We start from the raw sequence: 19,090 nt of genomic DNA, 5'->3' as shown, positions 1-19,090 counted from the left end.
GGCGGAGTAGAATGCTTCGGAATGCGCCAGCTCTGTCCATTTCCTTTTTTTCCCCCTCTTCTTCTGTTTTGATTTTTTAAAAATTCCTTGTCTCTTCTTTGTTATCCCAGCCACAGACCTCTGACTCAGCATAGACCAGTGAGGCAACCTCCCAGACCGGCAGGGCGACCTTCTGGCCTGGTGTGGCCTCAGCATGCACTTCTGGTCTTGAGGTGATTCCTCAAAGCGGGGTCCCAATGGCTAAGCACTTAGGAAAGACTATAATGTTTGAACGTCCAACTTTATTCTTTGTTTTCCTGCTTAAAACTAAGAAGGTGTCACTGTACTATAGTTATATGTTTAACTTTTAACTTTGTTTTTTTCATTCTACCTTGTTCTTATGATTCTTTACCTAGGCACTTGAACCTAGGATGGCATCTTGTCTGGTGACATTATGTACACATGACAATAAAATCAAATGAAATCAAATCAATATGAATGCAGTTTTTCTATCATCGTTCCCCGTGTTTGATAAATGATCTCTCTGCACATCAAATTATTTTGAGTGGGCGTCCGTAATGACCAAGAACATTGAGCCCATGAAGGGACCTGTATAATCGACATGTAACTGAGCCCAAGATTTATGTAGCTATTCCCATGAATGTTGGGCTGCTGGTGGCAGTAGTCTTTGTCCTTGTTGGCACTCTGGACCAATGCAGCTATGTCAGTATCCAATTCTGGCCAGCATAGATTCATAGAATCATTCAGCATGAAAATATTTATTTTGGAAACACCTTGATGAGCCTATTGGAATTCAGCCATTATCTGGTGGCTACCGTTGTTTGGGACCATCACTCTTGCTTTCCAAAATAATGTGCCATTCTCTACTGTGTTCTGGTCTCTCCAGGTCCAAAAGGTTTTAATTCTGTTTTGACAACCCTTTGGTTTTCTGTATCCCCACCAACTGTTTCAGTTCTGCCAGGGCCAGATCTATCCGTGTCCAATGTCTAATATTGCCAACTATGATTGTGTCCAGAAAATATAAAGCCATTATGGGCTCTTCCAATACTGGTACCACCGGTTGTTTATCGCCAGTGGGAGGCAGCTCCTTGCATCCGCATTTGCTTCTTGGCCTCCTGGATGATGTTCCAACTTGTAATTGTGTGCACTTGCTATTAGAGCTCACTGCTGAATTTGGCCTGAAGCTACGGGCAACTCTGCCTTGTCCCCTTTAAGTAGACCTAGTAAGGTTTATGGTCAATTACTATTAATAACATACACCTGTAATGGTTTGGTGGAACTTCTCAAATCTAAATATGACTGCCAAACTTTCCTTCTCTATCTGGGCATATCTACGCTCTGTATTAGCTCAAGTACTGGATGCATATGTTTACTGGGTGTTCCTTTCCATTGGGTCAGCTATCAGCTAATACTACCCTGTATTACCCTGCCGTTCAGGGAGGCATGATATGTCAAAACCAGGTTTCGCTTGGGATCATAGTGTGCCAGCACCTTTTTGAGGACGGTAGCTGTTTCTTCATTTCCCTGAAGGCTATTGCTTAGCTATACGACCATGTCCAAGTCTGACCCTTGTTAAAAAAAATGGATGTAAAGGTGCTAGGATGGAGGCTAGATTATGTATAAACTTCCTGTATTAATTCATGAGTCTAAGGAAATTCCTTACCTCTAGTATGAACGTAGGAGTCAGGTTACCTTTTGATTGCCCTCATTTTATCTTACAATGGGTATAACCCAGTCTTGTTGACTAACCCAAGTAGGTGACATGGGTGCCTGGAACACACATTTTTCCTGCCTGGGAGAAAGGTTTAAGTGCTACATTCAAGTTCTGTAAGTGCTCCTTATTGGTCCTCCCTGTTATTGGCACTTTATCTAGATAAATAGCAACCTGGGATAGACCTCGTAGAATGTGCACCATCTGCACTGAAAAATTGCACAGCCTGACAGTATCCTAAATGGCAGTTTCATATATTGGTGCAAACCCTAAAATGTATTAATTATGGCATACTTTTGGGAATCCTAATCAACCTGCAATTGTATGACTCATGTCCACCTTCATGAAGGTCAGCACCCCCTGCCAGTTTTGCGTATATATCCTCTGAGTGGATATTTATCCAGCTGTGAAATGGTATTTAACGTTTGTTTGAAATCCCCATGTAGATTGGTCGACCAATCGTGCTTCACAATTAATATGACCAGTGCTGCCCATTTTGCAAAGTGATCTGATGATTGCCTTCTGATTTCTGCCTCTAGTTTTACCAGTAAGGTAGTGGCACTGATGGGCCTTGCAGAATTGTGCAATTGCATCATTAGTCCCATGTACCAGATGGTCTCTCAACATCTTAAGGGTTAAACAAAAGTCACATGCCTCTGTCAGTTGTTAACCTGGTAAAAAGTTCTGATATGAATTCCCCTCGTTCTTGAACGGCCAACTAAAACTGTGATAGCATCTCCGAATTTGCAGAGGCTTGGGGTCATTGTATTCCTTAACTAAATCCATCATCTCTTGAAAGGCTTTAGTATCTGTCGCCTCAGGAAAAATTAGGCTCCTAATAACTGAAAAAGCTGTGGGTCCACAAGCTGTCACGAGAATTGCTTATCACTTTTCACCTGCCCCAATGTCATTTGCCTGGAAAAAATAATGCATTGTTTCCACATGTTGGGCCAAGTCTTCAACTCCAGGATCAAACAATTCAAGCTTCCCAAGTAATGACATGATTCCAGAAATGCTTATTCTAACTTAAGAATTTCTTCAAGAACAAGCTTTACTCTCATCGCCACTGAAGTAACTCCACCAGGGCCGGTATACTGTCACCAAGTCAACCTTTATTTATACATGGAAAGTTATTGACTCTGATCTAGCTGCTTCAGAGCCAGTTCTCAGTGTGGAGATGTCCTTTTTTTTCCTATCAGCCAGGTCTCCCTAATTAGACCAGATTTAACAGTTCCCGTTCTGTAGGAGCAAATTACTGTAAATGCTGGAATCTGTACAGAAAACAACAAATGCTGGAGATCACAGTGGGTCGAGCAACATCCGTGGAGAGAGAATAGACCATAGACAATAGATGCAGGAGTAGGCCATTCAGCCCTTCGAGCCTGCACCGCCATTCAATATGATCATGGCTGATCATTCCCAATCAGTATCCTGTTCCAGCCTTAACTCCATAACCCTTGACTCCACTATCTTTAAGAGCTCTATCCAATTCTTTCTTAAATGAATCCAGAGACTGGGCCTCCACTGCCCTCTGGGGCAGAGCATTCCACACAGCCACCACTCTCTGGGTGAAGTAGTTTCTTCTCATCTCTGTCCTAAATGGTCTACCCCATATTTTTAAGTTGTGTCCTCTGGTTCGGCACTCGCCCATCAGCGGAAACATGTTTCCTGCTGCCAGAGTGTCCAATCCTTTCATAATCCTATACGTTTCAATCAGATCCCCTCTCAGTCTTCTAAACTCAAGGGTATACAAGCCCAGTCGCTTCAGTCTTTCCGTGTAAGGCAATCCTGCCATTCCAGGAATTGACCTCGTGAACCTACGCTGCACTCCCTCAATAGCCAGAATGTCTTTCCTCAAATTTGGAGACCAGAACTGTACACAGTACTCCAGGTGTGGTCTCACCAGGGCCCTGTACAGCTGCAGAAGCACCTCTTTGCTTCTATACTCAATTCCTCTTGTTATGAAGGCCAGCATGCTATTAGCCACCTTCACGACCTGCTGCACCTGCATGCTTGCCTTCATTGACTGGTGGACAAGAACACCCAGATCTCTCTGAACAGCCCCTTTACCTAATTTGATACCATTGAGGTAGTAATCTGCCTTCCTGTTCTTGCCACCAAAGTGGATAACCAGACATTTATCCACATTAAACTGCATCTGCCATGCATCTGCCCACTCACCTAACTTGTCCAGGTCACCCTGTAATCTCCTAACATCCTCATCACATTTCACTCTACCACCCAGCTTTGTATCATCAGCAAATTTGCTAATGTTATTGCTGATACCATCTTCTATATCATTAACATATATTGTAAAAAGCTGCGGTCCCAGCATGGATCCCTGCGGTACCCCACTGGTCACTGCCTGCCATTCCGAAATGGAGCCGTTAATCACTACCCTTTGTTTCCTATTAGCCAACCAATTCTCTATCCAATCTAGTACTTTGCCCCCAATCCCGTGCGCCCTAATTTTACTCACTAACCTCTTGTGTGGGACTTTATCAAAAGCTTTCTGAAAGTCCAGGTACACTACATCCACTGGATCTCCCTCGTCCATCTTCCGAGTTACATCCTCAAAAAATTCAAGAAGATTAGTCAAGCATGATTTCCCCTTCATAACTCCATGCTGACTCTGTCCTATCCTGTTACTATTATCCAGATGTGCCGTAATTTCATCCTTTATAATAGACTCCAGCATCTTTCCCACCACTGAGGTCAGACTAACTGGTCTATAATTTCCTGCTTTCTCCCGCCCACCCTTCTTAAAAAGTGGCACAACATTAGCCGCCCTCCAATCCTCAGGAACCAACCCCGATTCTATTGAACTCTGGAAAATAATCACCAGCGCATCCACGATTTCCCGAGCCACCTCCTTCAGTACCCTGGGATGCAGGCCATCAGGTCCCGGAGACCTATCAACCTTCAGACATAACAGTCTCTCCAACACCAAATCCTGGCAAATATAAATTCCCTTAAGTTCAGGTCCTTCAGCCACTGTTACCTCAGGGAGATTGCTTGTGTCTTCCCCAGTGAACACAGATCTGAAGTACCCATTTAATTCCTCTGCCATTTCTTTGTTCCCAGTAATATATTCCCCTGTTTCTGTCTTCAAGGGCCCAATTTTTGTCCTAACCATTTTTTTGCCTTGGACATACCTAAAAAAGCTTTTACTATCCTCCTTTATATTATTGGCCAGTTTACCTTCGTACCTCATTTTTTCTCTGCGTATTTCCTTCTTACTAATCCTCTGTTGCTCTTTAAAAGCTTCCCAGTCCTCAGTTTTCCCACTTATCTTCGCTAAGTTATACTTTTTCTCTTTTAACTTTATATGTTTCTTTACTTCCCTCGTCAGCCACAGCCGCCCATGTCTCCTCCTGGGATCTTTCTTCCTTTTAGGAATGAACTGATCCTGCAACTTCTGCATTATACACAGAAATATCCGCCATTGTTCCTCCACGGTCTTCCCTGTTAAGGTATTGCACCATTGAACTTTGACCAGTTGCTCCCTCATAGCTCCATATTTCCCTTTATTCAACTGAAATATTGTCACTTCCGATTGTACCCACTCCCTCTCAAATTGCAGATTGAAGCTTGAAGCTAATGTTTAGAGTCTAGATGATGCATCTAGGGTTATTTAGACTCTAAATGTTAGCTTGCTCTTTCTTTGTGGATGCTCCCTGACCCAATGTCATCTCTAGCATTTGTTGTTCTCAAATTTATATTCTGTGATATCCACTTGGCTGACTTCATTACAATCACTGCACCTTGGGTACCAATACTTTCCTTCAGTGACTATCATTTCTGTTACCCTTGGGTTTTAACAGATCATTTGGTGGTGAAGAATATTATGCAAAAGATCCTTCTGCTTAATAGCATTCATATTTATTGTGGTTATGAGATTTCTCCAGTGCCAAACGTGCAGAACTGCTATTGGAGTACAATATTAATCAAGCAAAATTAGTGAGATTACATCTCCACATGTACCTTGAAACTGTCTGTGTCCCTTCACTATGCAGTGACTGATCTTTCCTGTCCCGTGATTGAGCCCTAATTTTTTAAGTACCAAAGCCAATGTAATTTATTAGGCACCATTCCTTTGGTTGAACTGATTGTGAAACTTATTATTCTGTGAAAATTTTGGCTTTTGTATAGTCCATATTGAAATTTGCAAAATAATATTTGCAGTTGAAGATACTAACATAAAGCTTATTCTTAGTTTCTAGTGGTAAATCTGGAAGGAACCATGACAGCAGGTGGAGGAACTGATGATGATATTCCATTGGGAGAGAGGAAGACAGTTACTGATTTTTGTTACTTATTAGATAAATCCAAACAGCTCTTCAATGGGTTAAGGTCAGTGTTTTAAATCAATTGGATTCTCCTTTGTTAATTTTTAGTGACCGTTAACTCAATATTTTCTTTCACAATTTTCCTGTGATGTACTATATGTCATATGTTTGTGCTCCATTAATGGATATCAAAGTTGGATTCTTTTTAAAGCTGTTCAAAAAGCTCAAATCATTTTCACCTTTATTGTTCTAATGAAAACATTACTTCTGTAAATTGGTGTTTTATTCTAACTGTCAAATAATTTGTACAAGCAATCCAGGACAAAAATGCTCTTTGAGAAAACGTTTTGAAGTCTGGAGGGTGAACTCAGTGGGCTGTTTTTATTATCCAATTAAGAAAATATTAAATTATTTTATTCAAGAAATAATATGTTGCGAATCTGTGGAGTGAACATGCTAATCTTTTCCTGGGAACTGTGATATTATTCTGAAAGGTGCAGCATGTGAGCTCTAATGATGTGGTGTTACTATGTGAGCTGCAAATCATTTGTTGAAGTAGAAGCTGCAAATGCTTCAGAGGGGCTGTAAATCAGGAGTTACAGCTCTGTTGGTGACAACAAATGGCACTGTGTGCTCATTGTGTTCAATGCTGCCAAAATGCGCAAAAAGTTTGATCTACTCGGAAGAAGATGCTATTGTAAATTGTGTTTTACGGGAAAGGAAAGATGGTTTAAAGTTGTCAAAAAGTGATATTCAAAAAGCAAATAAATTAATTTTGCAAATGCTAATTATTATGAATGAACATTTTTAAGGAAAAAATGTTTAGTTTGCAATTTTTAAAGGAACTTCCAATGTCTTGTGCCTTAAAATGAAGAATTCAAATCCTTCATAAAGAACTAAATTCTTGACGTTACGTTGTAATAATGCAATACTCTGAATCAGAGTTTGATGTTAACATCTGAGTCCAGCTTGACTCCCACTATGCATTCCTACTATCAAGCAGTTTCAGTAATACCTTGTGCTAAAAGATCCCATAGCATGTACAGTCTAAAGCATGCTTAATTATTTCAGTGGTCCTGAATTTGAAATAGGTTCGGTGGGGATTCCAAATGATAGAAATGTCACTTTGCTGCAATTACCTTTTCTGATACAATGTCTTTTATCTTTGGTATCTTTTGGGGATAATTCAGGAGGCATAGCAAAAATTAATTCCATGGAAGAAACAACATACTAAGAGGAGAATGAGGCAATCATGACTGACAAAGGAAGTCAAGGACAGCATAAAAGCAAAATAAAAAGAAGTAATTAATGGATGGTAGAACACCAAGGTATCTCCAAGCAATACAGAGATCTTTGGGTTCTTGTTCACAGATCCCTGAAGGCACTTGGACGGGTTAATACGGTTGATAAGCATATGGGACACTTTTCTTTATCAGTCAAGGCATTGACTCTAACAGTAGGTTATGGTCAATGTAAGATTATGTTGGAGCTTGACAAAACTTTGATTACACCATAGTTGAAATACTGCCTTCAGTTCTGGTCTCCTTTCATCAGCTACCTGATGAAGGAGCAGCGCTCCAAAAGCTAGTACTTTCAAATAAACCTGTTGGATTATCACCTGGTGTTGTGTGATTTTTAACTGCTTGTAGGAAAGATATTGGTGAACTTGAAAGGGTTCAGAAAATCTTTACAAAAATGTTGTTGGGGTTGGAGGTCCTGAGCTGTAGGGAGAGGCTGAATAAGTGGAGACTTGTTTTCACTGGAGCATTGGAGGCTGAGGAATGATCTTCTAGAGGCTTATAAAATCAGGAGGGGCATGGACGGGGTGATTTGCCAAAGTCTTTTCCGGAGGTGGGGGTATTCAAAATTATAGAGTATATGTTTAAAGTGAGAGGGGAAAGATTTAAAAGGGACCTGAGGGGCAACATTTTCATGCACAGGGTGGATGCCAGAGGAACTTTTGGAGGTGGATACGACTTTATAGCATTTAAAAGGCATCTGGATGTGTATATGAATAGGAAGGGTTTAGAGGGATACTGACTAAATGCTGGCAAAAGAGATCAGTTTAGGGTATCTGGTTAGCATGAATGAGTTGGACCAAAGGATCTGTTTCCGTGTTGTATAACCCTATGACTCTGTGACTTGATGTCAGTCTGTTATGACTGATTGATCAGAATTTATTAAGAAATTGCGTGACGTGACTGACTGACTTTCTGTGTTTTAACCTTATGGCTTGCAGTGTTTGACCCCTTTTTACTGTGCTTGGAATTAGTAGGTGCAAACTTATTGCTGTGTTGCTATGATCCTAGTGTAATGTAAGTGGCATCCAGGGTGTAAAATGAGTAAATTACTAATTGTTACATGCAATTAAATCATGAAAGACATTGCTTTCTAGATTCCCATCACCCTCTGGGTGAAGTTTTATTTTCTTCAAACCTGCTCTAAACCTTCTACCTTTCACCTGAAAATAGCTGTTTTCTGTCCACTCCGTTCATACCCCACATAATCTAAGGTAATCAAGTCTACTCTCAGCCTTGCCTGCTATTTTGAAAAAAAATTCAACCTGAGCTTATTCAGCCTCTTTTTCACAGCTAAAGTGTTCTATCCCAGGCAATATCCTGGTGAATCTCTTCTGCAATCCATTTGCTGCAATCTTGTCCTTCCTGGAATGTGGTGATGACCAGAACTGCACACAGTATTTCTGCTGTGGTCTAACCAAAACTCTAACATAATCTCCCTACTATTATGGTTTATGCCATGATCGATAAAGGCAATTGTATCATCTGCTTAACTCTCCTATTAACCTGTGCTGCTGCTGCATTCAGAAATCCATCAGCAAGCACTCCAAGGTCCCTGTATTTCTTGGTTTCTTATGTTCTGCCAGTCATTAAATATTCTCTTGTCTTGTTACTTCTTCCAAAATGCATGACCTCACCTTTACCAGGACTAAAATCCATCTGCCACTGATCTACCCATCTGACCAATCTGTCAATACCTTCTTATAATAACGATGAACAATAGTAACCCCAGCACTGATTCCTTGTAGTATTGCAATGAGCACAAGTGTCCAGTTGTACAAACAGCCTCTACCGCCACCCTCTGTCTCCAACCACAAAGCCAGTTTTGGATCCAACTTGCTAAATTGCTTTAGATTCCATGTGCGTTTAAGGCACACTCTGTAGGCATGAGCCACATGCACTCCACAACCACAAACATTGGTATCCAACATTTAGGAACCTTTGTGGCACATCCCCAATTAAATTACGGTTTGCTTCTGCATGTCAGTGCTGCCCTTTAGACTGTACAAGCAACTGTCATTGTAATGCTGCAGCAAGGATACTTTATGCTTCGGGGTGCACATTCAGCTCGTGGACAACTTGTGACTCTGGCTTACTGTCATTGACTCACAGGAGTAAGCAGTATCTGGATACTGATAGCATCATTGTGGTTCTGTTCGCCCAGCCGGGAATTTGTGTTGCAGACGTTTGGTCCCCTGTCTAGATGACATCCTCAGTGCTTGGGAGCCTCCTGTGAAGCGCTTCTGTGATGTTTCCTCCGGCATTTATAGCAGTTTGTCTCTGCCACTTCCGGTTGTCCATTCCAGCTGTCTCCTGCAGTGGCCGGTATATCGGGTCCAGGTCGATGTGTTTGTTGATTATAATCTGTGTATGAGTGCCATGCCTCTAGGAATTCCCTGGCTGTTCTCTGTTTGGCTTGTCCTATAATAGTAGTGTTGTCCCAGTCGAATTCATGTTGCTTGTCATCTGCGTGTGTGGCTACTAAGGATAGCTGGTCATGTCGTTTCGTGGCTAGTTGGTGTTCATGGATACAGATCGTTAGCTGTCTTCCTGTTTATCCTATGTAGTGTTTTGTACAGTCCTTGCATGGGATTTTGTACACTACGTTGGTTTTGCTCATGCTGGGTATCGGGTCCTTTGTCCTGGTGAGTTGTCTGAGAGTGGCTGTTGGTTTGTGTGCTGTTCTGAGTCCTAGTGGTCGTAGTAGTCTGGCTGTCAGTTCGGAAATGTTCTTGATGTATGGTAACATGGCTAGTCCTTTGGGTTGTGGCATGTCCTCGTTTCGTTGTCTTTCCCTTAGGCATCTGTTGATGAAATTGCGGGGGTATCCGTTTTTGATGAATACATTGTAGAAGTGTTCTTCTTCCTCTTTTTGCAGTTCTGGTGTGCTGCAGTGTGTTGTGGCCCTTTTTGAACAGTGTCTTGATGCAACTTCTTTTGGTTGCAACCACCCCAACACACACACAATTCTAATGAATACAATTCCAGGATCTTCAGCCATTCATCGTATGTTCAGCCTACCATTCCAGGCATCATCCATGTGAATCTCCGCTGGATACGCTCCATTGCCAGTATATCCTTCCTGAGGTGTGGGGCCCAAAATTGGACTCTGTATACTAATTGGGGCCTAACTAGGGCTTTATAAAGTCTCAGAAGTACATCGCTGCTTTTATATTCCAACCCTCTTGAGGTAAATGACAATATTACATTCGCTTTTTTAATCACGGATTCAACCTGCATGTTGAGCTTTAGAGAACCCTGGACTAGCACTCCTAAATCCCTTTGTACTTTGGCTTTATGAATTTTCTCACCGTTTAGAAAATAGTCCATCCTGTATTTTTTTTTCAAAAGTGCAAGACCTCTCGTTTGCTCACATCGAAATTCATCAGCCATTTCCTGGACCACTCTCCTAAATTGTCTAAATCTTTCTGCAGCCTCCCCACCACCTCAATACTACCTGCCTGTCCACCTAACTTTGTATCATGGGCAAACTTCACCAGCATCCCCACAGTTCATTCATCCACATCATTGAGATATAAAGTGAACAGTTGCAGCCTCAGCACTAACCCCTGTGGGACACCACTTGTCACCAACCACCATTCTGAAAAAGAACCTTTTATCCCAACTCTCTGCCTTCTGTCAGATAGCCAATCCTCAATCCATGCCAGTAGCTCACTTCGAAGACCATGGCCCTCCCTTTCATCAACAGCCTCCCAAGAGGCACCTTATCAATCATATCCTTGATGTAGTTGCTATTTGCTATGTAATTAATATTTTCACCATGACTTGTCTGTTAATTCAGGATTCGTTTGTGTTGAGTTTGGTTTGATTATTAAAGTAAAATCTTCTTCATTAGTTTTTCTTTCGGGGTTTTTTGGTAAATTTGGTACATTTTTATTTGTTGACCTCTATGGGGATCATAATTCAGTGGCTGAAAAATATTGTACTTTATGATTTTAAGGACACTAAATATTAAATAGTAATTTGATTCATGCAGTTCATTCTAAGAATATTACATTCTTAGCACAAAGGGATCTGGGAGTGCTAGTCGAGGATTCTCTAAAGGTAAACATGCAGGTTGAGTCTGTGATTAAGAAAGCGAATGCAATGTTGTCTCTTATCTCAAGAGGGTTGGAATATAAAAGCAGAGATGTACTACTAAGACTTTATAAAGCTCTGGTTAGGCCCCATTTGGAGTACTGTGTCCAGTTTTGGTCCCCACACCTCAGGAAGGACATACTGGCACTGGAACGTGTCCAGCGGAGATTCACACGGATGATCCCTGGAATGACAGGTCTAGCATATGAGGAACGGCTGAGGATACTGGGATTGTATTCGTTGGAGTTTAGAAGATTAAGGGGAGATCTAATAGAGACGTACAAAATAATACATGGCTTTGAAAAGGTGGATGCTAGAAAATTGTTTCTGTTAGGCGAGGAGACTAGGACCCGTGGACACAGCCTTAGAATTAGAGGGGATCATTTCAGAACAGAAATGCGGAGACATTTCTTCAGCCAGAGAGTGGTGGGCCTGTGGAATTCATTGCCACGGAGTGCAGTGGAAGCCGGGACGCTAAATGTCTTCAAGGCCGAGATTGATAGGTTCTTGTTGTCTAGAGGAATTAAGGGCTACGGGGAGAACGCTGGCAAGTGGAGCTGAAATGCGCATCAGCCATGATTGAATGGCGGAGTGGACTCGATGGGCCGAATGGCCTTACTTCCACTCCTATGTCTTATGGTCTTAATATGCAAATTTAGCTTCAGTGTCTCTGATAATTATAGTTCAGATGGAGATGAAATCTATAGTAACTACACTGAACCTGAAGCAATCTCAAATTTGAAAATAAATAAGCTACTTTTGAAGCTATGTAAAGTAATTCAAGTTTGTATAGAATATAGTTGTCACAATAGCTATTAAAAGGATGAAAATAACTTATAACTAAACATTCATTTGACGTGGCAGTTTATGATTTTTCTATAATGTCAATGAAAGTCAGAAAATGTTACTTAGTTACCTAGACTCTGATTTATGTATATATTTTAATGTAATTTATTCTAAGTTTGAATTTTCAGTTTTTGAACTAATAATATGGGTTTTCTTTGTGTCTGGAGTTAATAATTACACGATAAATCTTTTTGATGGTTTACCTATGGAGATTTCTTTTTAAACTCTCCCTCACTTATCTGTTATTTTTAAATTTAGTGAGGTTTTCAGCAGTTTTGTGAAGTCCTTGGATGAAAATGCTGTATAGTCCACTGCTCCTGAGAAAGGGAGGGATATAGTGAAACTAGATTACCTTAGAGTGAGGAATTAACATTAGCCCTCGCCAGAAGTTTTGGAATGAAATCCTGGAAACATTATTTAAAGCTGAGTATGTTTAATCTCCGATTTCTAATACCTCCAGGAAGAAGCTATCTGCGGTCCCAGTTTGTAAGTTAAAGTCACAAGGGACTTAAACCTACAGGGATGTTAAAGATGGGCTTTTTTTTTGTGAGAACTGTATAAGTGATCTTTTTTAGGTACTGTCCAAAAAATTGTTCCTTGACTTCTCAATTTAAAAATGAGTGTTTTGGGATTAATGCATTTATATTTTTATTATTTTGTGTTAGTTTGGTTTATTTTGTCCTCACTTAATTGTTAATAAATATCTGTTTTACCATTCAAGCAATTGAGAGCTTATGTTTCAGCATGAGACCACTTTGCAAAAACCAAAGCACGATCTATCAAGCCAAGTTCAGGCCTGGGAAATGACTTGTCCAGGATGAACATCAACTGGTATCATAGCATGTTGTCAGTCATCAAAAAAAATTAGCTTGTTTTTCTTTTAAAGACAACAAGCTAGAATGAATGGATCCTTTTCCAATTTCTCCAGTATAGTGGCATGAGGCAAAATAGAAATGCATGAAAATGGCTGGAAGAAGATGTGATGGGTGAATTCATCATAAAGGCATCCTTGCCTGCTGTGAAATGCAAGGCCATTGAGGCTGATAAGCTATCGTCAAAAAGGATTTTGTTTCATTCCATGGCCCATTAATTTTCCATCTTTTCAGACAGTAATATTGCTCGCATGATCTACGCAATGATAGATTATGGCAATAATTCTTTTTAAATTAAGAAATGAGGTCACTTACATTATTTACAGTATCAGTCAATTAAGGTGCTTTCTTTTAATAATGCCAATACAATATAACAAGACATAGTTGATTCTTCTCTGAACATAAACTTGAACTGACTAACTTGTTTCCAAAGCTATTTGGACATTAGCATGTATAGTCATCTTCTATTTTGGCCATAATTCTGGATCTTTAAACATAATGAGGCTCATTACAAGATGTTTGTACAAGATGTCATATGTATAACAATGAAAATAGAGTTAAATGTCTAAATATTGCAAGTCAATGTCAAATATTGGAAAAAGAGTGGAATGTTGAGTTGTAACCTGACTGGATTATCAAATGGTGAACTTTCTTAGTTTCCTTTTCAAGTTTCCACAAATAGGTAGACGAGTTGAAGTATCACTGCTGCATGCTCTCATTTGACCCTTACTGGCTGTTGTAGAAAATTATAAACCAATGCCTTGAGTAAAGTCTTTTACACAAGAATGGTGCATAGAGACTCCTGATGAGGCAAAGACTGTTACAAGTTTCCTTTGGAAAAAATATGTAATATTTTACTATCTTGATTGTTCAGTGAGTTGCATTTCTCGAACTGCAATTGCTTTTTTGTTTAATTATGGAGGAATGAGTTAAAATAATCCAGTATGGTGCAGCCCACACCAAGAATAATAAAAGGTATATTTGTAGACTTTTAGACAATGCCATTCCTTTTGTGGATGGATATCACTTTTGAGATTTGTCACTACGGTGGTGACATTGCAAAAAGGAGCAAAATTGCTTCTGATTGTTTTCTCCAGTGAAATCTTGAATGGTGCTTTGGATTAGATTACTTAGTATGGAAACAGGCCCTTCGGCCCAACAAGTCCACACCGACCCTCCGAAGATCAACCCACCCAGACCCATTCCCCTACATTTTACCCCTTCACCTAACACAATGGGCAATTTAGCATGGCCAATTCACCTAACCTGCACATTTTTGGACTGTGGGAGGAAACCGGAGCACCTGGAGGAAACCCACACAGACACTGGGAGAATGTGCAAACTCCACACAGACAGTCCCCCAAGGCTGGAATTGAACCCGGGTCTCTGGCGCTGTGAGGCAGCAGTGCTAACCACTGTGCCACCGTGTGCTCTTGAAACATTTAATTTTTTTTCAGAAATGGCTATGGACTGAATTTTCCTAGTCCCTGTGGACAATGATGAGTCTGTTGGGAAAATAGGGCAAGATCATAAAAATGACTTAGGATAAAGTCTGATTTTCCACTCCAGGTTTGAATGGTGAGAATTTAATCTCATTAGTGCTAATTTCTGTCCTGCTTTATATGCAATTTCAGAATCAACCATACAGTGGTGAGAAACTAAGTGTGACTGTTCCTGACATGAATGGTAGAGTATTGCTTGTGGGAATTGCAGGCAGTGAGTTGGGTTGCCAAGGGGATAATAATAGTGAAGGGAACGCAACACAACAGAGCATGGAAGGATAAGGAGTGCTGCAGGAGTTGGAGATTACTGATGGTCATCACCATCCTGGTTTCACTGGATGAACAGTGGATATCTGGCAGCTGCAGCTCTGTTTATGCCTCCTGGTCTTCACCTTGGCCAGCCATCTCTAACATCTCATCCTGTTCACGGAGGTTGGCATTGGTTGCGCACCAGCCTCACCACATCTCCGATTCGTTTAAAATAAAATTCTCTACTTCAGTACTGTTATACGCCATTGACAATTTTTTGGAGTACATGACACTTTTCATTGCCATCTGCTGCTGTCAGGCCACTTTGTGCACAGAGACCGGAAACCATCTCATGGTATGGAGCAGGATGCATCTCTGGAGCCTTTAGCTTTCTCTCTCATTTTGTGCCCACTTGGATGTTCAGAGCATCACTGGCATGCCTTGTCTGCTTTTGTATGCATTGCTGCTTCATTCAGAACCAACAATCTCACATTCCTTCTGTCTTGCCTTGCTTTTTACTGCAGGCCACAGCAAAGCAGCTTGTTATGGTTACAAGCAGTAATCAGCCAAGGAGGTGGATATATATATTATTGTACAGTAACATGCTAATTGCACACCTACAGTATGTTCCAGCAGCCTACGTGGCACAAACATTGCATATACTTCAGACTTCAAGAAATGATCGTTTTAGCAATGCGTGTAGTCCTCAGCCAAGTCAATGGGGACTTCCTTCAGGCCAGATTCAACCAGTCTGGTGATTAATGGCAAGCCAGCCAGAGTTGCACAGAGATCAATGGGGGATTTGGTCACATGTCAGTTGGGTCCTTCCAAGTTATCTGAGATGGGGTGGGTTGGTGGGAGATGTGGAGGGAGGGGTGGGGGAGTGAAGTAGTGAGTCCAGGAGAATTGTTCATTGAAAGTCTAAGGGTTTTATGAGGGGACACTGTTGTGGTGGGGATACGGAGAGTATCGATTGTGGGAATTGCAGGCAGTGAGTTGGGTTGCCAAGGGGATAATATTAGTGAAGGAAACGCAACACAACAGAGCATGGAAGGATAAAGAGTGCTGCAGGAGTTGGAGATTACTGGTGGTCATCACCATCCTGGTTTCACTGGATGAACAGTGCATAACTAAGCTGTATGTTTGGGACTCATTGGGAAAAGCAGGGAAGTGAGCTGTTAAACAAGTAAGTTGTGTGGGATCATAGGGAAGATCAAATCCAGTGGGGTTGACAAAGGAATGTGAAGGTTTTTTTTGGGGGGGGCGGGTTACCTGGACTGAGAAATCGACCCTGTGACTTACTCAGTGAAACATTAATTATTTTGCTGTCCATCCTTATCCAAATTGAGTGCTCAATTGAAATGGAAAATGGCTGCCACCACACACGAGTGGGCAGAGTAAGTTGTTATTCTGTTTTCCATGTACCAGAATCAATGGCATGTGAGCTGTAAAGATTCACCTTAGTTGCCATCGGTCTCTCAATCACCATTCAAGGTTCTATAGCCTACACAAGGTGCAGGACATGCTTATTTCATATCTTGGACAGTATAATGTCAACACCATTATCGTATATGCAATGTTGTGTTTCTTGGGTACTGTCTGGGTTGAGGTAAGTGATGCTTACATGCACCAAAGGCTTGAGCAACAGTGCTTGAATCAGGGCAATTATGTGTCGTAACTATGTAGAGGCATCCCACTGGCATCTGTGTCCCACATGGACCATAAGTCCATAAGACTTAGGAGTGAAAGTAAGGCCATTCAGCCCATCGGGTCCACTCCGCCATTTAATCATGGCTGATGGGCATTTCAACTCCACTTACCCGCATTCTCTCCGTAGCCCTTAATTCCTTGTGACATCAAGAATTTATCAATCTCTGCTTTGAAGACATTTAGCGTCCTGGCCTCCACTGCACTCCGCGGCAATGAATTCCGCAGGCCCACCACGCTCTGACTGAAGAAATGTCTACGCATTTCTGTTCTGAATTGACCCCCTCTAATTTTAAGGCTGTGCCCATGGGTCCTAGTCTCCCCACCTAATGGAAACAATTTCATAGCGTCCACCCTTTCCAGCCATGTATTATCTTGTAAGTTTCTATAATATCTCCCCTTAACCTTCTAAACTCCAATGAGTACAATCCCAGCATCCTCAGCCATTCCTCGTATGTTAGACCTACCATTCCAGGGATCATCCGTGTGAATCTCTGCTGGACACGCTCCAGTGCCAGTATGTCCCTCCTGAGGTGTGGGGCCCAAAACTGGACACAGTACTCCAAATGGGGCCTAACCAGAGCTTTATAAAGTTTCAGTAGCACATCGCTGCTTTTGGAGTGGAGGGTATGTCTTATGAAGAAAGGTTGAGGGAGCAAGGGCTTTTCTCATTGGAGCTAAGAAGGATGAGAGGTGACGTAATAGAAGTGTGCAAGATGATGAGAGGCATAGATAGAATAGGTAGCCAGAGACTTTTTTTTCCCCAACGCGGAAATGGCTATCACAAGGAGACATAATTTTAAGGTGATTGGAGGAAGGTTTAGGGGAGGTTTCAGAGGGAGGTTCTTTACACAGTGATGTGTGCATGGAATGTACTGCCAACAGTGGTAGTGGAGTCAGATACATTAGGGACATTCAAGCAACTCTTGGTTAGACCCATGGATAATAGCAGAATGAAGGGTATGTAGGTTAGTCAGATCTTGGAGTAGGGTAAAAGGTCAGCACAACATTGAGGGCCGAAGGGCCTGTACTGTGCAGTACTGTTCTATGTTCTATGTATGTTCTATATTCCAACCCTCTTGAGATAAATGACAATATTGCATTCGCTTTCTTAATCACGGATTCAACCTGCATGTTTACCTTTAGAGAATCCTCGACTAGCACTCCCAGATCCCTTTGTACTTTAGCTTTATGAATTTTCTCACTGTTTAGAAAGTAGTCCATGCTTGTATTCTTTTTTCCAAAGTGCAAGACCTCGCATTTGCTCACATTGAGTTTCATCAGCCTTTTCCTGGCCCACTCTCCCAAACTGTCTAGATCCTTCTGCAACCTCCCCACTTCCTCAGTACTACCTGCCTGTCCACCTATCTTCGTACCATCGGCAAACTTCGCTAGAATGCCCCCGGTCCCTTCATCCAGATCATTAATATATAACGTGAACAGCTGCTGCCCCAACACTGAACCCTGTGGGACATCGCTTGTCACCGGCTGTCATTCCGATAAAGAACCTCTTATCCCAACCCTCTGCCTTTTGTCAGACAGCCAATCCTCAATCCATGCCAGTAGCTCACCTCGAACACCATGGGCCCTTACTCAGCAGGCTCCCATGTGGCACCTTATCAAAGGCCTTATGGAATTCTAGATAGACCACATCCATTGGGTTTCCCTGGTCTAACCTACTTGTGACCTCTTCAAAGAATTTTAACAGGTTTGTCAGGCACGACCTCCCCTTACTAAATCCATGTTGACTTGTTCTAATCCGACCCTACTCTTCCAAGAATTTAGAAACCTCATCCTTAACGATGGATTCTAGAATTTTACCAATAACCGAGGTTAGGCTAATTGGCCTATAATTTTCCATCTTTTGTCTTGATCCTTTCTTGAACAAGGGGGTTACAACAGCGGTCTTCCAATCATCCGGGATTTTCCCTGACTCCAGTGACTTTTGAAAGATGTCAACCAATGCCTCCACTATTTCCTCAGCCACCTCCGTCAGAACTCTAGGATGTAGCCCATCGGGGCCAGGAGATTTGTCAATTTTAAGACCTTTTAGCTTTTCTAGCACTATCTCTTTTGTAATGACAGCCATACTCAACTCAGCCCCCTGACTCCCTTTAATTGTTGGGATATTACTCATGTCTTCCACTGTAAAGACTGGCGCAAAGTACTTAAGTTCTCCATTTATTTCCTTATCTCCAATTACTAGCCTTCCAGCATCAGTTTGAAGTGGCCCAATGTCTACTTTTGCCTGTCGTTTGTTTCTTATGTATTGAAAGAAACTTTTACTATCATTTCTAATATTACTGGCTAGCCTACCTTCATATTTGATCCTCTCCTTTCTTATTACTCTCTTTGTTATCCTCTGTTTGTTTTTGTAGCCTTCCCAATCTTCTGATTTCCCAGTGCTCTTGGCCACTTTATAGGATCTCTCTTTTTCTTTGATAGATTTCCTGACTTCCTTTGTCAGCCATAGCTGTCTAATCTCTCCCCGGACAATCTTTCTTTTCTTGGGGATGAA

At 41.5% G+C, this 19,090-nt stretch overlaps 1 protein-coding gene across 3 annotated transcripts in view; it reads left to right on the top strand.

Moving 5' to 3' along the window:
• Positions 1 to 19,090, top strand: part of scai (suppressor of cancer cell invasion) — a 182,030-nt gene that overhangs the window by 64,851 nt on the left and 98,089 nt on the right. For all 3 annotated transcript variants that reach the window (XM_072565864.1, XM_072565865.1, XM_072565866.1), the window contains one exon: positions 5,928 to 6,064. In XM_072565864.1, coding sequence (XP_072421965.1) covers positions 5,955 to 6,064 — 110 coding nt within the window. In that variant the 5' untranslated portion in view covers positions 5,928 to 5,954. The remainder of the gene's footprint in view (positions 1 to 5,927; positions 6,065 to 19,090) is intronic.

The sequence above is a fragment of the Chiloscyllium punctatum genome, chromosome 49 (genome assembly GCF_047496795.1).
Source record: "Chiloscyllium punctatum isolate Juve2018m chromosome 49, sChiPun1.3, whole genome shotgun sequence".
Classification (NCBI taxonomy): domain Eukaryota; kingdom Metazoa; phylum Chordata; class Chondrichthyes; order Orectolobiformes; family Hemiscylliidae; genus Chiloscyllium; species Chiloscyllium punctatum.
The sequence above is the reverse complement of the archived record's forward strand: the minus strand, read 5'-3'. Positions and strand labels throughout refer to the sequence as shown.